The sequence below is a fragment of the Triturus cristatus genome, chromosome 11 (genome assembly GCF_964204655.1).
Source record: "Triturus cristatus chromosome 11, aTriCri1.1, whole genome shotgun sequence".
NCBI classification, from domain to species: Eukaryota; Metazoa; Chordata; class Amphibia; order Caudata; family Salamandridae; genus Triturus; species Triturus cristatus.
The window spans coordinates 276,693,757-276,715,827 of record NC_140594.1 but is presented as its reverse complement, the minus strand read 5'-3'; the positions used below and the strand labels follow the sequence as shown (position 1 = coordinate 276,715,827).

Below are 22,071 nucleotides of genomic sequence, written 5' to 3'. Positions count from 1 at the left end.
CGGGTACCACCAAATGGACGGTGGTACATTCCAAGAACTGACAAAAAGTGGAATCCATTGGAAACAGCGGGGTCCATATTTTTCCAGATATGCACCTCCAAGAAACTATAGAGACCGAAGTCTCAATGTGGCACCAAGAGCAACTACAGGTGGTGCTGGTTGGTGCAGTTTGGCTGTTCGCCCGGGGATACCATGTAGAGAGAGAAAGCTGGAAAGTGACAGAGGTAACCTAGTAACGTTAGCACCCCCAACTTCTGTACTACCGCCGCATTAAAATAGTTGCACATTAGTAGGGGTCTGGGAGGATGGATCTGCTGTTTTTTTCTTTGGAATACCTGCAGCTGTTCTACATCAAGTATTTTTAACTGGATAACTGAAAAACACAAACCGCAGCCTCAGCGTGTCTAAAGTAACGTTGAATGTAAAAAAGGTAAAGCAATATTACTTGAAAAGGGCTCGACACTGAGGTAGTTTATGGGGTGAGAACCTGAGTACCAGTGATAGGTCAAAGTCTTGCTTGTTGATGCTCTATTTTTTTCACACACCAATAAATCTACTGAAAACTAATACAAGGTTAATAAAAATATTGTCAAGTTCTTAAGTTAACTAAAAATACTTTAATGTCTTTACATAAGAAATGTTTTAAAATATTTTTTGACGAAGATATTTCTTGGAAAACCCCTTCAGGTTGGCGCACACAGGTGGAGATCGAGCACATTTATGAACTAGGGTAAATAGTAAGTAACGTTTCAATCTCGCAACAGTGAACTCCCCCATTTCCTCATCCCACTTGGATTCTCGTGTCATTTTCCCTCTCTTCTCGAACACTTTGCAGCAGCAATTGATTGTATGACAAATCATTGAAGAATTCTGGGAGGCAGTAAAGGAATGAGTGTGGTATGGAGAGGGCAGGATCCCTCCCACAAGCAAACACTGCAGCATTCAGTAAGTGGCAGGGAAGGCTGGCTAAGACGATACCAGAGCTGAGAGAAGGACAGAAAGCCAGGCAGACTGAACAAGAACAGCGCCCTGCCAGGCACAGTGCACATGTCTTTCCTGAAAGGGCAAGAGGGAGAACGCTGGAGCACTGCAAGGACAGACTCTCTAATGGAATGTGGAACAGCACACTACCAGACTCCACTGTCCTGTACGAGGTGGAGACACTTGCAGCAGTACACTTCTACCATCTCCACATTTTCTTAAAGCAGCAGAATGCTCCACTGCATATGGAAACGCTAATACAGAACACACCCCTCATTGTGAGGCACAACAGTACTTTCTCCCTGGAGGAGCTTTGTCTCAGACTAAAAGGTCAGTGTTCTTTGTGAAAGAAATCAATAGGTTTCTTAAAAGTCACACATGACCCTGCCACCAGAGCGAGTGGTACCGAGAGGCACCATTACACACAGCTAGGCAGTGCAAGTGGACACACCCAACAGTTGCCTCTGCTTACCACGCAGCATTGCAAACAATTGACTGGGTTTAAATACAGGCCTTGCAGGATAAATGTTTTACAAAAACCTTCAACCTTTTTTTTATTAAATCAAATTTTCCACAAATGATTCTTGGACAGTCTTGGAGGTAGCAGACAGTTAGCAACTATAGGCTGCAGAATGCAGCTATATCAACCAGGAGTCCGCAGGGGACACCGGAGAAAGACACTTGTCCAATTTCTTCCTTATGGAGTGGACGTGTTGGAGGGCTCACTATGCCACTGAAGCCGCAGATTTGATTGCTGCTCTGGGAGAGGACACATTTTAGTCATTCTACTTCCATTATAGTGAGGTGTCTGGTTCTAGAGAAATTCCTGGAGTCATATTCATGCGAAGTATCAGGTTGTTGAAAAACAGACATGACATTGCATAGTACCGCAGGCCTGAGCTCTTCGATGGGTCTTCGCGAATCTGGCGTAAGAGAGGAGTCACACTCCAATGTCTTGTGTGTAAAGGTGCAGGCTCTCAATCCTGATATTTTGGTAAAAGGTCAATGTTCATACTTAAAAATTTTGCTTTAGGGCCTAGGGTCTTATTTCACAATCATACTGACCCATCTGTCATTGGGCGGACTAGCCACACTTTAAAAATTGTTTTTATTATTATTAAAGTTAGGGCAGACTAGCCACACTTTAAAGGCCGTTCCCTTGGAACACAAACCGGATTTCCATTGTTTGATGTTCTCAGCATGTTTCTGGATTAATAACAGCTTTCTGTGATGTCCTCATGGGTGTTCGATAAGAGGTCTCCATTTTGGGTAATATTCTCATGGTGTTATGCCATAATCGGTGTGCAGGATCAGAGTGCTGTTTTTTTCTTTCGTTTTTTCCATTGAGGTCAGTCCTGATTTGCACACTCTTGGTCACAGGCACCATGAGTAGACTTTTAGTAATGGCCTTGCGTTGTTTCACATTCAGAATGGGTTCGTTTCTCATAGTTACTCCTTTACTTTTTTAAATTTCTTCTTCTGTGGTTTAACAGTGTCGTCATGGGCCTTTCGCTTTGCTGCCAGCTTATTGGCCTGTTTTGAGAAAGCAATAAAAGAAACAGTAAGATCTAAAATGTCCACTAGATCATGTCTTTACAAACACTATTTAGCAACTAATAGACAATAAGCGGCAGAGCTAAAAAGACGCTGCATGATGGCATCAATACAGCATGAAAAGCACAGCTCACTGAAAGAACAATATCATTAATAATGCTCAGACAGAGCAAACAGACACTCAAACCCCATCAATAACCACCAAGGTCAGCATTTACAGATAGAACATCATTAGTGCACAACAATCAGATTATAGATTGTGCCTTTTTTGTGTGTACAAAGGCAGAGCTTGTGGTGGCTGTACACTGTATAATATCCCCACAATCACCCACCATGCAGGGCGATGTCAATAATGCAGAAAACATTAAGCATAACAAATATATCACAGACACCCCCAAAACCGAAGTAGGAGCCTTGGGAATAAGACCAAAAAAAAAATAAACTCAGTGGCTCCCTAGGGGTCACTCATTAAAGGTGGTTTCACTCAGTAGTAGGGACCCCAATAGTTATGTATACGATCTAATCACAGTATACAAAAGACAAGACCACAATAGCTTTTTTTAACATATACTCAATGTATACAAGAGAAAATAGTGCAGCTGCGAAGTGCATAGTGAAAAACGTGATCAAACAAATCAAGAGCGAGTGTAAAGTTACTACAATCCAAACAAAAAAGTCCAAACATTCTTTCGAAAATAATCTTGAGTGGGAAAAGTAGCTGACGTTTCAACCCTACAATCCTCAGGTCTCATCAGGACAGCAGCTGAATGTCTGTAGCAATAAGTGGCGAGCGGGATATCCTCCTCTGCAGAATGTTTATATTAATATTTATAATTAAAAATGAGAAGGGCCCAATAGGTTTCCTTCTGAAGAGGTGAACGGAGAACAGTTGAAATAAGTTGGAACAAGTAGAACATTAAAATGAATCCAATCCCTGAGTTTCCGGTCTTTAAGGGCTAAAGAGCTTTGAGAAGTGCACGCTTCAGTTGACTGGCTGTTTGCAATATGTCTACCTTTCTAATTTACCTACTAACGGGCAAAGGGAGCAGAACCTGTTTAATGTCACTGAATGGCTCAGAAGCCTCGAGTTTAACATCTCCTTAAATTACATCGGTGGTGCTTCCTTAGTGGAGGGTAAAACCCCCGAGCACTCAAATGCAAACTCCTTCTAGAATGAGACATTTAAAGAAGTCAGTCTGTTCCAAACAGCCAGTGTGAAAAAACATGAGCTATTCTTTCTGCTGCTGGAGCAGAAGACATTGCAACAGAGGATTCAACGGCAGCATGGCACCTGGGCATCAGGAACCGGACACGGGGTATAGTGTGGTATTCAAGTGTCGTCTGGCAACAGTAGTATCTCAGCAACAAAAGGGGCAGAGTGGAGGAAAGGAGTCAGACTTCCCTGTTCCCCCCACCAATCCTTCTAGCGCTTTACTTAGGGATCTTTGCCTTTCCAAAGTGAAAGGCAACCGATTGATAATTACCACTTCCAAAACATGCAAAAACTTAACACACCAGGATAATTATTTAGGGTACTTGAGATTGGTTGAGCAAGAACGCATAGATAGAAACCTGTCTGTTTCTGTTACTGGAGCGCCGAGATGCCTATTTGAGATTTGAGCGCTTTATCAAGTACAAATAACATAACATTAAAAAAATGACTGATTGTCTATTGCCCATCTAAGCAGCATCCTGAACGGGTGCACTTGAGTGGTCCTGTGAGGGGGGAAAAAGTAATTTGTAAGAAACATAATGCCCACTTTCTCCATGTCTAAACCATTCCTGAAGAGTACAGCACAACTTGATAAACACCACTAAATCAATGACGCAGAGAGGCAGACACTTGGCGACGGCCAAAACTCAATATGTCAGAAAGGGTAGGAGTAAGACTAGATAACTGACATTTGTGCATGAAAAAAAGACAGATGTGGTACTGTTAATAGGAACGAACACTCCCTTTCATTTGAGAAATTTCACAAGGCATCTCATGGCACAGAACCTCAACGAAGCTCCAATCTCAAGATGTGAAGAACCGTGTCCTTTTCTAAACACGGATTTTGAAATTATAACTCTCCTATGCAAGCACGCACCGGAAATTCCTGTGGGTGGTCGTAATTTTCAGATTATTTTTTTCTTCTGGCATCCTACCTATTTGGAGCTTCCTTGATCTGAATTATTGTTCATCTCGCCCGTTTGCTTAAACCTCCATTTCCAGGCAGGTGGATGGGTCGCATGTGAATCCAGACAAACTTCAGGGTGAAAAACTACTCCTACTGGTAATTACCCATTTGGTTTTGCAGCATGAATCCTTTTCTGGATCCACAAGCTATGCATCTGATTATGTGGTAGTGTTCGCTTTCTTGGGCCGGCTGGGTTGAACCAGCAAACAGGTGTTATAGCACTCTCTGTCCCACCTATGCTTTCCTGTTTATCTGAATGTCTACACTGTAGTGTTTCGTGAAGGTGTGTGGGGATGACCAAGTCAAGGCCATACAAATGTCGCAAATGGGTACTTTTGCCAAGAATGCTAGGGTTGTGTCCTCCTTCCTGGCTGAGTGTGCCACGGGACGTGTGGATAAAGTTTTTCCTGCCCTTGTATAGGAGTTTTGGATAGTTTCCACTATCCATCTGGCTATTGTCCCCTTCTGCACCATTGCGCCCTTGCTTGCCGTGGCAAAGAAGACTCAAACTTGGTTCACTTTGTGCATGAGATCTCTTCGCATGTCCAATACGTGCAGTGTCTTTTCGGCCTGCGACTTCAAATATAGGAAAAAGGCTGGTAGTCAGATGCTTTGGTTGAAATGGAATTAAGATACCAACTTTGGTAGAAACTGTGGGTTTGTTCGCAGGACAACTTTGACCTTGTGGATTTGAAGATATGGTTCCTGGATCGTGAGTGCTTGTAGCTCAAGGACTCTGCAAAGTGAAATGATCGCTACTAGGATGCTGTCTTTGGCGTTAAAACTACAGCTCCGTTTTGTGCATGGACTCAAAAGGATATGTCATCAGCTGTACGAGTGCTGCGTTCAGGTTCATCAATGGTGTCTGTGCTGATCTTCGTGGCACCACTCTTTCTGATCCTTCCAGGAATCTTTTCACTAACAGTATTGCAAAGAGGCTATTTCCTGTTCCTCTTGGGTATATAACTATGGCGGCTAAGTGGACCTTTAGTGATGCATAGGTCAGGCCGCTGTCCAGTAGGTGGTTGAGGTATGTTAGTACCGTACTATGTTCTATCCTGGTCTCCATTTATTTTGCAGTTTCTGCACCAGTGGATGTATGTGTTCAAGCTCTAGGTATTCAGGACACACACTGCTAGGTGGAGTGTGGCTGACTGAGTGGCACACACTTATTTTCCATTGTTAACAGGTCCTGTGTTGCTTTGATTAGGACGATCTGTCCTGTGGACATCTCTAGAAAGCCTGAGTTCCATGTCTGTCTGGCCCACTTCAGGGCAATGAGTACGAGTGACTTTCCTGCCTGTCTGGCCTTGTCCAGTAAACCTGGGGTCAAGGGAATCAGTGGAAAGACATATGCAAATCTCCCCGACCAGTGTATTGACAGGGCATTCCTCTTGGAATGTTGGTGTGGTAACTTGGACCCAAAGTCTTGGCACTCAGCATTTTCTGGACTTGCGAAAAGTTAAATGCTTTGTGTGCCCTAGCGTTCCAATATGCTGTCCAGTACTTCCTGCTTTATTTCCCATTCGAGGGAGGCATTTTTTGGTCTGCCTCTGTGCTCCGTTCCCCCAGAAGGTGTATTGTTACCAGAGTCGTGTTTCCTGCATTAGTTTAGACTGCGGGAAAGACTTTTTTATATTCTAGTAGCTCTAAGACAGGACTAATTAGTACAATGCCACGTTTTCACGGCCTTGCGGAACGAGAGCTCAGTGGAAATTAAGCGTAACTCAAGGGGAAGAGTATTCCAAAGTTTGGGGGCCAGACAGGAAAATTAATGGCCACCCCAACGATATCTGCAAAATTTGGCGACCTGCAATAAGTGTGCTGAGGAAAATCTGAGAGGCCTTCCTGGGATGAAGGGAGTAGCAAGCGGTCTCAATAGGACAGAAACATTCTTATGAAGTAACCTATGCATAATGCAGAGGACCTTAAACTGGACCCTCTGCTCGACTGGGAGACAGTGAAAGTCCTTTAGGGCCTTTTTGCAGACTGAGGTCTAGGGTTATTGAGAAGAAGCACAGCAGTGGCATTCTGGGTGGTCTGCAGCCTCTTTATCACAAAGCGAGGTGAGCGGAGGAAAAGAGCATTGACATAGTTGAGGTGGGAGACTAGCATGGACAATGGATCTTCTGGCTAAGAAGGGAAGAAGGTTTAACATTTCCAAGCAGTCTCCGAGCACCAAAGTAAGGGGCTGCAAGTTTTCTTGCTTGGTGCTCCATAGTGAGACTACAATCTAGCCACATTCAAAGGCTCTTTGTCACCGCTTTGGGCGTGGAGATTCTTGACAATATGGCACAGGGGATGGTGCCTTTTTGTTAAAGTTGTTGCCCACTATCATGACCCAAGTCTTGTCCTTGGTAAGCTTCAGTTTGCAGCTAGTCATCCATTCAGCCACCTCTTGAAGACCAGGATCCAGGCTGAAGTGGCTGGAGCTAGGATCGGAGGAGATGGAATTCACCAGTTGGGTGTCATCGGCATCATTGCTCCTTTCCGTTTGTTCAGGTAAAACATGATCATTGTGTTGTCCATCTGGATGAGCACTGTCTGTCCCCTTATGTGCACCTGGAATGTTTTCAGCACCAGGAAGACTGTCTTTAGTTCCAGGTTGTTTGTGATTCACGGCATCTGCAGGGCTCAAGTCCTCTTACCTTCAAACTGTCCATGTGTTACCCACCCCACCCCTTGTACGAGTCCGTAGTTCTGGTCATCGTGGGAGCTGGTACCTTGAAAGGTCTCCCTATCCTCACGTTTGTCCGATGCCATCATTTTATTTCCATTTGCATCCTTGCTGTGGCTGTGACTGTCTGTTGCAGATCCATTCCTGTATGGGCAGCATATGTAGTCTCATATGCAGTGTGAGGGGGATTCAAGATGCCATCATGCCCATGATTTTCATACCAGTCCTCACTGTCAGAGACTACCCTTTCAGGTAGAGGCAAGCTTGCCCTGCTATTACTGTTGCCCTTTTGGGCATGTGCTGTTTTTGAATCCAGCATTGCCTCTAGGAATGTCTTTACCTGCTCCAGTTGTGGTAATGATTTCTTGTGGGTTTATGTTAAACCCGAGGTACTGTAGCATGCTGATTACTGTTGGCATGTCTTGGTGGCATTTTATTTTTGAGTTTGCCCTTAGCAGCCAATCATCCGGGTATGGGTAGACGTGTATACCCAGTCTTCTCAGGTGTCCTGCCACTGCCGCTAAGCATTGCGTAAACACTATTTTAAGCCAAAGGGTAGCAATCTGAATTGGTAGTGTACCTTGTCCAGGACAAATATGAGGAACTTATTGTGCCTCCAGTTCAATGGTATGTGTTCATAGGTGTCCTTTCGAACATAGGTGTCCATGTAATCTCTCTTCCTTAGGAGTGGGATTACTTCTTGTAGCATTGTTATTTTCAAGTGTTGAGTTTGTAGGAACTTGTTCAGCTATCGGATCAGAGGTCTAGGATCAGTCTCAGTGTGCAGTCTTATTTTAGCACTAGGAAGTACGCGGAGTAGATGGCCTCCACCTGCCTCCCTTGGCAGGACCCTCTCTATGGCTTTAAGTAGTTCCTGGACCTCTTCTCACAGCTGTGCGAGTTCCTGTTCCCCTAAGGTTCTTGCTCCATGAGGAACCTGTGACAGTGGTCTGATGAGTTCTATGCAGTAATCGTGCCTTATTATGTTAAAGATTCAATTGTTTGAGGTGATTGATCTCCACTCCTGGAAGAATCCTCTTATTCTGCACCCCTACTGGTGTTCTGTGGTGCGGCTGTGGGGCAAGGGAATCACTTGTTATCTGGTCTCCCTGCTCTTGAGGACGGGCATCTCCCTCTAAAGGGCTGCCTTGCTGGGTGTTTCCACTGCTGGCTTGCCGCATGCTGCGTTGCCTGTTGGCCGAAGCTCTTTTGTTGTTGCTAGCTGGCTGTTGAGAAACTTTCCTTGCAAGTTGGTCTCCTGGCACCCGCCCCTCCTCTTCTGAAGGAGCCTCTGAACTGTAGTGACCCCACTGCTTTTGCAGTGTCATTATCCTTTTTGAATTGTTGCAGTGCTTCCTCCACTGCCTTTCTAACAAGTGCCTCTCCAGTGAAAGGCATATCAATCACTGATGCCTGTATCTCTGGTTTGAAGAATGAGACCTCAGTCAGGCGTACCTCCTAAGTGCAGTGCACATGCTGGTTATTTAGGTTGTATCCAGTATGGTCTTAAGGCAGGAGTTTGCGATGTTTCTTCCTCCCTGGATTATAGCCTTGGCTCTCTTACGGCACTCCTCTGGGAGGTGTTGGTGCCCGTAGTGGTTGAGGAGTGCATTGTAGGTGGCTATCGTCCATTGTTTATCCGCCTCTCATTACATCTTCCTGTCCACCAGATCCAATCTCTTACTCTCCTTCTCTGTTGGTGGCCCCGTTAATAGGGGGGAGGGGGCATTATTTCTTTTTTTGCGGTCGCCACAATGATGTGAGTCAGCAGGGACGTTCCCCATAATGTACTGTGAGTCCTGCGTGAAATGTTTGCACTTCTCCACACCATGTGTTATTGCCCTTGCAGTAGCTAGTTCCCTAAAGGCTTTGTTTCCCTGTTCAAGGATGCTGGGGAGCAAGGACAGGTAAAGACTTACCTTCTGGGATGGTATAAGGGTTTCCAGTAGGAATCAAGAGGCTTCCCTTTTCTCCTCCGGTTGGACACCATATGTCTCTGCTGCCCTTTTGACAAGGCTGTTATAAAAGGACAGGTTGCCTGGTGGTGAAGGCCTGGACGTATAGTTATTCACGCCTTCCTCTGGGGACTCATCGTAGACCTTGTGCTGTATGTTCTTGAACTTGCCATGTTCCAAAAACACCAATGATCAGTCCTCCTCGAACGCGAAGCACTCCTGTTTTTCCTTCATGTGGCTCCAGCATTGAGGGCACCTCGATGTCCACCTGCTCGTTCTCAGTCTCTGTGGTACCCGAAGGTCTAGTCGGGATGAGAAAGTCCTTCAAGGAGTCATCAAACTCCTTTTGTCTCTGAAGAAGGCTGGCATTTCAGCCTCAAGTCTTCATGTTGGCTTTTAACCGTGAGCGCTTTTTGTTCAGTGTTGAGCGTGGGAGGTGTCTTTTCGGCATCAGAGGCTCTCTGGACTTCAGCACCTTGCCCTTTTTCTATGGTCGCTCTCAAGCATCCACTCGCGTCGATGGTTTGCGCAAACGTTTTCCCCCAGCAGTGTCCATTGGTCAGACCTGTGCAGCTCCTTATGTTGGTGTTGGCCTTGGCTGATGGGTGCTTCGGCCTGAGGCAGCTTTCGAGGACTTCGAGTCCAAGGACTTAGCATCTAGGCCTTTCGGTGCCTTTGTTACCTTCTGCCTTTGTTACCTTTCTTTCAGCATCTCTCGCCGCATTCCTGGTCACCTCCAAGATCTGCAGCGTTGCCTTTGGCGTCAGACTCCAGTCCATGCACTAGTTCAGCATCCTAGATTTCACTTCATCTCTGCTGGAGAGACCAAGGTCTTTCAGAGAGTCCTGTGTCTTGTGGGTGCTAAACATGGAGTGGTGTGCTAGTCATTGTCGGAGCTATGCCTCCAGTGTTTGACACAAATTTGGCGCAGGCCCCGCAACCTTTGTCCTTATGGTCCTTCGGAAGGCACAGATTGCAGAACTCATGTGGATCACTCTGCGCAAACTGGTGGTGGCAGTTGAGACAGAACTTAAAAGAAGTATTTTGCATGACTTCTGCTACCTTTCTCCACTTCATTAGCCGGTCACGTGGAGCTCGCCAGCAGGGTCCCCACGTTGGGTTCGAGAAGGCTCCCTTTCTCTGTTCTTCGGTTCTTCCTGGGGCCTGCAGTGTTCTCAGGTGTTTTCCTGTGGTAAACCACTGTTTTTCTCCGGTCGTTCCAAAGATTCTTCAAAGCTCCTCAGTTATGCTTGCAGACTCAGCTGCATAAAAAAGAATCAGAGGATGGCGGCCACACACAAACGAATAGTTTCTTACCTGTCGGTGTAGTTTTGCAGCTTGAAGATCTTTCTGGATTCACTATGCTGTGCATTATTCCGCGATCTTGTGGTTGGGTCCGGATTCGTAGTCTTTTCTTTGTTTTTTTTTTTTTTGTTTTTTGTAGCCCAGGTGGGCGTCGACGACCACCATTTGGTGCACCTCCCGTGACGTCGTCGTGCTTCCTGCGGAAGTCCCACCTTTGGGGCGCCATCTTCTTTTTTCCTTTTTTTTTTTTTTTTTTTAACCCTAGGCGAATTAATTCTTCTTGTCCATTTTTCTGTAAGTTTTCATTCCCTGTGATCTTTTCCATTTCACCTCCTCTTCCTCCAGCCTCATCTTCCTGGTGGAGGTGGGTGGGTTCGCTAGTGAATCCAGAAAGATCTTCAAGCTGCAAAACTACACCGACAGGTAAGAAACTATTCGTTTTGCAGCGTGAATCTTTCTGGATTCACTATGCTGTGCATAGACTTTGTAGCGGTTTTCCTAATTTTGTGGCAGCTGGGTAGAAGATGAGCGTTGGTCGTTGAAAATGTGTTGAAGCACCTTCTGTCCAACCTGTGCTTCCTTATTCATCTGAATGTCCACGCAGTAGTGTTTCGTGAACGTGTGCACAGATGCCCAAGTTGCCGCGAGACAAATGTCCTGGATGGGCGTGTTCGCCAGGAAGGCAACAGTGGCCCCCTTCTTCCTTGTGGAGTGAGCCTGGGGCCCCTCCGCTAGCTCCTGTCCAGCCTGTTTGTGACAGAATTGAATAGTGAGGGCAATCCACCTAGCGATGGTGCCCTTAGTCACTGGCCTACCCATGAAGCTAGTAGCAAAGGACACAAACAGCTGCTTCGACTTCCTGAGTTCCTTGGTTCTCTCAATGTAGTGCATCACCGCTCATCTGGCATCGAGGGTGTGCAGGGCCTTTTCTGCGTTAGTAGTCGGGTTTTGGAAGAAACTTGGTATCTGGATACTCTGATTCATGTGGAACGCCGACACCACCTTGGGCATGAAGTGTGGGTCCGTCCTCAGGACTACCCTGTCTTTGTGAATTTGAATGTAGGGTTCCTGTAGCGTTAGTGCTTGAAGCTCGCTCACCCTGCGTAGTGAGGTTATGACCACTAGAAAGGCAGTTTTCATCGTTAACATTTGCAGAGTGGCTTTGTGAATGGGTTCAAACGGCGCCTTCATGAGCTCCGTTAGAACCACGTTTAAATTCCATGCCGGCGGCGGCAACCTTTTCGGGGGGGCCATTCTTTTGGCTCCCTCCATGAATCTCTTCACCACCTGCGAGGTGAAGAAACTTCCACCCTTCTCACCTCTGGTGTAGGCAACGATCGCTGCTAGGTGCACCCTTAGGGAGCTCGAGCAGAGGTTACTTTTTAGAAGGTGTGTGAGGTACCTCAGCACAGTTGAGTCTCTTGTCATTCTGTTTTGCAGGCCTTTTTTCCTGCACCACACCGTGAATCTCTTCCATTTTGCGCTGTAGCATTTTCTTGTAGTTGGTTTCCTTGCCTCCCGTAGCACTCGCATAGTGCTCTGAGGCAACCTTAGGTGTGAGAACTCTAGGTCTTCAGGAGCCATGCTGCCAGGTTGAGGGTCTCTGGCTCTGGGTGCAGGACCTCCCCGTTTTGCATTGAGAGCAGGTCCTTTCTCCTCTCGAACCTGTACGGATTGCCTTGCGCCATTTCTCGAATTTGTGAGAACCATGTCTGCCTCGCCCACTGCGGAGCCACTAGGATTAGAGTCATGTTGCTGGTTCTGCACTTGTTGAGAACTCTGTGCAACAGGGGTATCGGTGGAAAGGCGTAGGCAAATGTCCTCGACCAGCTTATCCATAGGGCATTCCCCTGGGATAGCTGATCTGGTTCCCTGGACGCGAAGCTTTGGCATTTTGCATTTTGGCGTGTTGCAAATAGGTCTATTGTGGGAGTTCCCCATCTCCGGAAAAGCTTCTCCGTTTCCTGGCCATTGAGCTCCCACTCGTGAGATGCCGAGGTCTGCCTGCTTAGCCAGTCTGCCTCCACATTGTCCTTGCCCGGTAGGTGAATTGCCAGTAGATCTATCCTGAGAGGTATGGCCCATCTCCAAATCTCCTGCGCCAGAGAGGAGAGAGGGAACGACTGTGTCCCCCCCTGTTTGTTGATGTAGAACATTGCCGTGGTGTTGTCTGTTTGAACCAACACCCTCTGGTTGTACAGGTGCCTCTGGAATGCCTTCAGGGCTAGTAGGATTGTCTTCAACTCTAGGTAATTGATATGGCGAACCGCATCTGCTGGAGCCCACAGACCCCTCACTCTGAGGTTGTCCATGTGTGCTCCCCATCCTTTTTGCGATGCGTCCGTGGTAATGGTCATTGTTGGGTTTGGTGGTGTCAGGCTTCTCCCTGCTGTCATGTTGTCTCTGTTTTACCAAGTTATCTCCTCCTGCACTGCGTGCGTAACAACCACTAGATCCTCCCAACTTCCGTTTGCTTGTGACCATTGCTGTTGTAGCCATTCCTGGAATGGTCTCATGTGCAGGCGTACATTCGGCACCAGCTGGATACACGACGCCATCATCCCCATCAACTTGCTCACCGACCTCACTGTCAGAGCTCGTCCCTTCTGGTAGAGCCGTGTCTCCTTCAGTAGGGCATCCGTCCTCCTGTCGCTGGGCACCACTGTATTGCTCAGGGAGTTGATTTTTGCCCCCAGGAAAATCTTCACCTGCTCCGGTTCCATCGACGACTTCCCCCAGTGAATCGAGAACCCCAGGTTCGAGAGAGTGTCTGTTACGCGTTTTGCGTGTCTCGCACTTTTCGCGCGAGTTTGCCTTGACCAGCCAGTCGTCTAAGTAGGGGTAGACGTGTATCCCCTCCTTTCGTAGGTGGGCCACGACCGCCGACAGGCATTTTGTAAAAACCCTTGGCGCTGATTTTAATCCGAATGCCAGGGTTGTGAACTGGTAGTGTTTCTGGTCGATGCTGAACCTTAGAAGTCCCTTGTGTCTTCTGTTTACCTACTGGTGTTGTATGCTCGTAGGCTTCTGATCCTTCTTTCCCCCTCGATGTTACTGTTTCGCGCCTCACCCCTGGGGGCATGTCGAGGGTAGGCGTCTTCCTGCGTGCTGAGTCACTTTGATGAGGGCTGATCCCCCCCCTCTCCTTCTCTGGCCACGTCCGTTCCCTTTCTCCCGCGAAAGGACTGGCCCCGAGGTTGGTACTGCCAGTTTTGCTTCTGTTGACCCGGTCCGTGACTTTCACCCTGCTGACCCTGCTGGAACGTCTGGTGCGACGGCCCCTGCTGGTTTCCTCCCCTACCGTAGGGTCTCCTTGAGGGATTGCCTCGCCTCATTCCCCTCAGCTGTAGGGCCCCCATGGACCTCGCCGTTTCGTTCTCCTTTTTCAGCTGGGTGAGCTTCTCGTCAACTGTTGCTCCGAACAGTGTCTCTCCGTTGAAGGGGGGTGCTAAGGATGTTATTCTGCACCTCCGGTTTGAATCCCGAGATTCGTAGCCATGCATGCCTTCTCTCGGTGACCCCTATGGCCATGAGTCTTGCAGAAGTCTCTGCCCCGTCCAACGCTGTCTTTATGCAGGAGTTGGTGATGTTTTTGCCTTCATCTACCAGGTGTGCGGCTCTCTGGCGGTATTCTTCGGGGAGGTGCTTTACTAGCTCCCCCATTTCGTCCCAGTGCTGGTACTGGTGTCTATTGAGGAGTGCATTGGAATTCGCCATGCGCCAGTGCATTGCGGCGTTCCTCTCGACCTTTCTTCCTGTGAGGTCTATCCTCCTGCTCTCTTTATCAGGTGGTGGGCCCGAGGTCGCTGGTACGTTGGCCCTTCTCCTGGCCGTGGAAGCTATGATGGAGTCGGCGGTCACGCTACCCTTGATGTAAGGGGGGTCCAGGGAAGAGTGCTTATATTTCTTCTCAGTCCTGGGCGTGATCGACCGGCAGGTCGCTGGTTCCTTGAAGGCTTCTCTCCCCGGATTCATCACACTTTGTAGCATGGGGAGGAACTGGCTCCTTGTTTGGATGGGGAGCAGGGTCTCGAGGAGAAAATCGGCTTTCGGCTTCTCTTCGTCGAGTTTGACGCCGAAGGCTGTCGCTGCGCTCCTGACCACCATATTGTACACCCCGATGTCGTCGGGTGGTGAAGGCCTCGAAGGGTACGTGTCCACGGGCTCCTCCGGGTTTTCGGTGTCGAGATCATGCCATTCGATCTCGTGGCTGGTAGATGGTGCCGAGCCGTAGACCGACTGTTGGTCTTCTTCCTCGGCTTCCTCGTCATAATAGGTCTCGTCTTCCTCTTCGAGATCCCTCGTCAGGCCCTCGTTGTCGAATTCATCCTTGACCTAGACGACGTCCGTCGATGAAACCGTTGGAATCTTGAATTCCTTCATCTTGGCGTCGAACTCCTTCTTCCTCTGAAGGATGTTCTCCATTTCGGCCTCGAGCCGCCTCTTCTTTTTCTCCATCTCGGAGATGCTTTCGGCGTCGACCGCGGGTCTTTTCGCCGAAACTTGCGTCGACGTCGACCGTTCTTTCTGCGTCGATCGCCCTGATTCCTGGGTTGTCCTCGACGACCCTTGCTTTTCGGCGTCTTTCGGCACCAGGGATTCCTTTTCGAAGGATCCGCTCTGCCTCTTGTCCATGGTTCCCCCTTTGGTCGTCGAAGTTTTCGGCGCCGGGGCTCCCTTCGTGGACTTTGACTCTGATTTTTGAGAGTCACCCTCGTGTTTGAGGTATTTTCTGTTTTGCGCTCGACGATTCTCTTACCTCGTCTTCTTTCTTCTTGTCGGTCTCTACGACCGTGAAGTTTTCGGCTGTCTCGGCGATGTTGTCCTCGTCGTCCGTGGAGAGGCCCAGATCGTAGAGAGACGGGGCCTTACCCTTGCCATCCATGCTGGCGTTGGCTCTTCTCTGCCGCTCCCTCACCCGGAGCGTCTTCGGCGCGAAGGCTGAGCAGGCGTTGCAGTCCTTACTCTGGTGTTCGACTGGCAGGCAGAGGTTGCAGACCGGATGCTGGTCCTTCTGCGCGAACTTGTGGAGGCAGTTTGGGCAGAACTTGAATGGAGTCTTGTCCATTGCGCTCAGGGCCTCTGAGTGCGCATTCTCCAAGGTCGTCGAAGAAAAGGGCGCTGAACCTCCTTTCTTCGCGCTCCTGATGAAATATCTTCCTTTCCTATGATATCTCTGCAGTATTTGTCGACGAAACTCGCTTTTCCTTCTTCTTCCTTCGGTTGTAACACTGGAGCTTCTCGATGACGATCCAGACCCAACGGCGGAAAAAAGAATCTGAAGATGGCGCCCCAAAGGTGGGACTTCCGCAGGAAGCACGACGACGTCACGGGAGGTGCACCAAATGGTGGTCGTCGACGCCCACCTGGGCTACAAAAAACAAAAAAAAAAAAAACAAAGAAAAGACTACGAATCCGGACCCAACCACAAGATCGCGGAATAATGCACAGCATAGTGAATCCAGAAAGATTCACGCTGCAAAACTTCAGGTACTCAGTGAGAAAATGGGGTTCTGTCGCAATACCTCCTACTTTTTCCCCTTGCTTTTGATGCAACTGACTGTAGAGTACTGGGTCCCTGCTGTCCAGGTTCCCAGTACCAGTGTTCTTTCCCCAAATACATGTCCACAATTGGTACTTCTGCCTCCCTGTAAGTCCTAAGTGGTACCCTGGGTACCTAGGGCCTGGAGGCTTAATAAGGCCCTGCAGCTGGCATGACCCTGTGAGGTGAATAAATGAGCAAGTCAACATGGCACACTGCCTGTGTGCCATGCCAGCTAGCATTGCCTAAAATATAGGTAAGTCACCCCCCTAACAGGTCCTACCAGCCCTAAGCCAGGGTGACGATATCCCAGGTGTGGGCATTTCTGCATAAGCAGGTATGCCCCTACAGTATTGGGGTCTATTCCTTAATTTTGTAAGTGCCAGGGAAGTCTGAGAGCAGAAGGGGGATGGGAGCACACTGCTTCACCTCCCAGCACATCTCTACTGATGAAGCAGAATATCCAAAAACACATGCGTCTAGAGAGCAACAGCACTAACCTGCACCAACTTTGCTGAAACACTAAAGCAACATTTCAAGTAAGCATTTAAACTGAACTGCAGTTACCAGGATGCTAAGAGGTGAACTGTGCTGGGAGGTGAAGCAGTGTGCTCCCATTCCCCTTCAAGTCAGAGAGGACATGGGCTGGGAACTTGACAACTTGAGTTCCACAGCACCATGTTGGCTTCACTGAACCCAGGAGTGTTTGGTACCAAACAGCTCCTTGTAATAGATCCACACGGATGCTAGTGTTAGATTTACTAAAACATGTACTCAGAGGGTATCTCAGAGAGTGCCCCCTGAAAACCTACCAACCCTGGTGTGGTCTCCGACAGGCCGTAGGCAGCCAGCCACCACCAGACAGGTTTCTGGACCTCTGGACAGAGAGCCTCGGAAACAATGCACATCCTGGGCAGAGGTGTCAGGCCTCCTCCCCAGGATGGGCCAGTGCTCTAAGAAGGGAAGCTTCAAAGGCCTGCTTTTGAAATGCGACACCCAGCCTCTGCTGCTAGCAGCAGATGGCAGCCCCTGGTTTACAGCCCCACTTTGGGAGGGAAAACTCAAAACGATAGGAGGTGTGCCAAGCAGGGTGAAGTACAACCTTCAGTCCCTGTCACCTTGAAAATGGGGAGGGGACCCCTCCAATCAGGGCTATGCCAATGCCTCCTCCCACAGGAGGGTGGGATATTGGAGGGTGTAGTCGCCCCAGGTTAGGTGCTCAATGGCCCTACCTGCTACTCCCCTAACACGCCGCCTAAATTTAGTATTTAGGTGGCTCCCACAGACCTGGCCATTAGAGCTGCGATGACCTAAGAAGAAAGAATACACCCTGCAGCAGAAGCCAGAAGACAACTGCCTTGGCCCCCAGCCCTACTGGCCTGTTCTCTACCTTCGACGAAACCTGCGACCTGTCTTGCAACAACGACCTCAAAACCCCATGGGAGGACTACTGCCTTCAATAAAGACTCCAATCTACCAAGGACAGCAGACCTGTCCAGAAGAAATGACTCCAAAGACTCCGGATCTAGTCAGATTCGCGACCCTAGTCCACTCTGCACCACACACCCCCACGGCCCGAGTCCGAGTGGCTTATCTGTGCAGTGAAGTCTCCCCGGTGATACTCACTCGTGTCCAGCGTTGGCTGACCTCTCTTGCCCTCCACAACTGCACCTGCAGTGTGAATCCTGAGACTCATCCCCTGACCCCAACCCCCCCCCCCCCCCCCCCCAACCGCGACCGGCTCTGGTAAGAAGATTCGGACATACAAAGGCACCTCTGCACCGAAGCCCCTGGGCCATGGTGAGTTGAACAGACTGTGCCCGTGGCAAGCCCCTACATCCCAACTTACCTCTGCTGTCGTTAGTCCTCCTCCTGCCAACTCCGGTACCACACCTGCAGCCTCTTTGTCATCAGGAAAATCCTCATTGAGAAGGACTGGGAGACAGATGTCGAATTTGCAACCTGCCCCAGGCCGCCCCTGTGCCGCTGGTGGTGTATACTTGGTGCTACTGTGTGCCCCCCCAGTGCTTGTGCTAACCCTCAAAGTGCTTGGCCCCTGCAACCAATTTACTTACCTGCAAGCAGTGTGACTCCAGGTAACCCCAGTCTCCATTGGGTTGAACTCTAATTTTGCCCTCTAGACCCAGCCGTCCTTGTGCCGCTGGTGTGCAGTTCTGGTACTTTCCGGACCCCTCGCCGACTTTTGGCTCCAAAGACCGAATTTATAAGTTCGATACTCACCAGTTTAAAAACAATATTGTTTTCCCCATAGGATAACATTGGACAGTGTGAAAAGGTTTCCAAGTGTCGATATTGGAAAGTGAAAAGTATTTTTAATTAAAAACGTACTTGCCTGCGATGCCACGGCTGGCCCCGTCGGAAGTAGAAGCCCTAGAGGCGGACCTGAAGGCGGAAGAGCTCACATTAGCAATACTCGCTCTCCGTGCCGGGAAGGCGATGGGCCCAAATGGAATTCCGGTGGAATTCTATAAGTCGAACACTGCCCACGTAGTCCCACATCTACTGGCCATGTACAACGACAGCCTGTCTACAGGGATACTCCCCCCGGACCTGAGAGTGGCTACCATAGTGGCGATTCCGAAGCCTACCAAACCAGCGCATGACTGCGCTTCCTATCGCCCAATCTCACTGCTGAATGCGGAGGCAAAGATTCTGGCAAAGGTGCTGGCGACAAGGCTGCAGCCCTATCTCGCGACCCTAATACACCCGGACCAATCGGGATTTATGCCGCGACGGAATACCGCCTTAAATATACGGCGGCTCCACGGGATTCTCGCGCGCCGCACCTCGATAGAGGAGGACGCGGCCATCCTCTCGTTGGATGCGCGGATGGCGTTCGACCGGGTGGAATGGCCGTTCCTCTTCGCTGTCCTCCGTCATGTGGGACTCGGCCCCAAGATATGCGCATGGATTCAGCTTTTGTATACCGCGCCACTGGCACAGGTGGTGGTCAATGGCCATATCTCAGACCCCTTTCCGTTGGGGCGAGGGACGCGGCAGGGCTGCCCCCTTTCCCCGCTCCTTTTTGCTTTGGCGCTAGAGCCACTTGCGGCCTGGTTGCGGCAGGACCCGGTGATCCGGGGACTAAGGTGGACAATGGGGTGGGAAGATCGCATCTCCCTCTATGCTGACGACATCCTGTTATACTTGGCCTCCCCTGCGCGCTCGATCGCTTGTCTCCTGGATATATGTGCATCATACGGGAGGGTATCTGGCTACGAGATCAACTGGGAAAAGTCCATTGTCTACATGCTCCGCGGCTCCCCGCCTCGGCTCCCGCGGGGTTGTGAGATTCGAGTGGTGACGGACGGTTTCAAATATCTGGGCATATATGTTACAGCTGACAGGGACCGTTTTGTGGCTGAGAATCTAGCGAAGCCACTGCAGCAGTTTCGCAGCGATGTAAAACATTGGCGCACCCTGCCCTTGACACTGCTGTGGAGGGCCGCCCTCTTCAAGATGATGGCTCTCCCTAGATTTTTGTATATACTGCAAAATACCCCCTTCCCGGTGCCGCGGATAGCACTCCACAAGCTCACCAGGGGGTGGTATGACGGTGGGATAGCCCTCCCAGACCTGCTATTGGGCATCGCAGCTTACGGTGATCAACCAGTGGTTGCATGTGCCAGGGGATGACCCGGCATATCGTATGGATCGGCACCTGCTGGGGGCTGCAGGGGTCATGGGAATGCTCTACAATCACAAGAGGGGTCACTGCCGCCCAGGCCCCACGGCACACACCCTCCGGCTATGGTTCGAGGCGCAGCGAGCCCTGGGCTGGGCAGGGAAAATAACCCAAGCTACTCCGTTGTGGGAGGCGAAACAGTTGGGGGTATTGCGCACTACCAAGGGATTCCATCAATGGGACCTAATTGGCATCTCCAGGGTGGGTAACCTTTGGAAGAAGGGAGAAGTGGTCACATTTACCCAACTACAAGCAGATTTCGACCTGACTTCCACCGAAGGGTTCAGGTACATGCAAATCCGGCGGCAGTCCCGCCCGGGACCCGACTTCCGGAGTCGTCGCCTCTGGAGGACCGGCTCCTCACAGAACACCTGACACAGAGGGCGACCTCCCTAACATACCGAAAACTGATAAACAACCGGCCAGATCCATTCGCAGCCCTTAAGACCCGATGGGAGGCCGAGCTGGGGGAATTCGACAAAGCGGACTGGCAGGCGGCGCTTTCCTCCCCTAGGGAGGTGGGCGTCTCATCCAGACTGCGTCTGGTCCAACTTAAAATTCTGCACCGCACATACTACACTCGTACACTCCTATTTAAACTTAACCGAACTGACTCCCCACTATGTCTTGGGCAGTGTGGGATGGAGGGAACCCTTCTACATACCCTGTGGGAATGCCCGGCCATAACTCTGTACTGGAAGGGAATTCTGCGCACACTCTCCCAAGTAACCAGGGTCCCAACACTCCCGGAGCCACGGAGATGTCTCCTCAATGTCTGGGAACCGACTGATCACAACAAGGTCACGCAACTCTGGGTAACACTGGGACTTATGCTTGCGAAACGCAATATAGCCCAAAAATGGGGCTCTAGCCAAACCCCAACCCTCGCCCAGTGGTCCCGAGACATGGACTCCACAATGGTGGTCGAAAAAACTGTCTATCTTCACAGAGGCTGCCCCAAAAAATGGACCCGGGTGTGGGGTGGGTGGAATGCCTATAGAGGAAATATATGTGAACCCCCGAGCGACACATCAGACTCAGACCTCAGTGACCACGATTAGACGAGATCTAATTGGTCGGCGCAATGTGATAAATACTGTCTTGCGAAGCCAAAAGGAGCTCTCCGCTTTTCACAATGTCATGAATGTTCCACGGCACTCTCACTGGACATTTATTTTACTGAACCTGATGCCAATGTGTACTGTTTTATGTTCAAACTTCAATAAAAATATTTACAAAAAAAAAAAACGTACTTGCCTTATTACAAAGACCTGGGTCTTAAAATAAAGTACAAAGTATAATTTTATAGAATGTATCTGGATCTCCTACTTGAGTTGTATGTCCTTTATTGATCATGTGTGTGCAATAAGTGTTTTACACTGCTCTGTGTTAAGGTTAAGGCTGCTCGCCCACACTAACCCTAACAGAGCACTTTGGGTTTTGCATTGAGCCCTGTACACTTTCCGTGAACCTCTGGACTCTGTGCACGGTATTACCACCTAGTGATGTGATTTATACAGAGCCAGCTTCCTACAGGCTCCACTCAACGTCACACAGGAGATGGACTTACCAACAAATGTTGGTTGACAATGCCCAAACACTAAAATACAAATGGAGAGAAGACAAAGCACGATTCCAGACCCACCCACTAGATGACAGAATAGATGCATAGCATGTGAATCCAGAAAAGTATTCATGCTGTAAAATCAATGATCCCAAAGAACTTTTTCCTGACAAGGGTACCTACCACCTGGAAGCACAAAGACTAGGCGTATCTGAATTCCCCGTGAGAAGGTAGATATTTCCCACCAAGAAGAGATTTACCTACTTCTTTCATTCTTCGATACAAGCTAATGCCTTTAGGAAGACTACAGAATGCCTTTTCATTCTTCAAGTGCATTAGTGCTCTGAAGAATAATGTTTTGCAGTAGTGATTATTTGCATGGTTCAAAGATAACCCTAGACTATCCAGGATGCCGCTTCTTAAATTCTGGTATGGAGGTGTTCTACTGAAAGGTCCTCATACTCAAACAACACCAGTGTAAAGGCTGCACATGTATCTGAAGAAGCAATCTTCGTAAGGCTGCACTGGCACATAAGGGTCGTCCTCAGTGAAACATCTGCAAATGTGGTTCACCTTCAAACAGGCCCTCAGACCAGGACATACAAGG

At 49.1% G+C, this 22,071-nt stretch overlaps 1 protein-coding gene across 1 annotated transcript in view; it reads right to left on the bottom strand.

The window, feature by feature from the left end:
* Positions 1 to 597: 597 nt before the first annotated feature.
* Positions 598 to 22,071, bottom strand: part of PES1 (pescadillo ribosomal biogenesis factor 1) — a 141,162-nt gene continuing 119,688 nt past the window's right edge. The window contains exon 15 of the mRNA XM_085635681.1: positions 598 to 2,514. Coding sequence (XP_085491807.1) covers positions 2,431 to 2,514 — 84 coding nt within the window. The 3' untranslated portion in view covers positions 598 to 2,430. The remainder of the gene's footprint in view (positions 2,515 to 22,071) is intronic.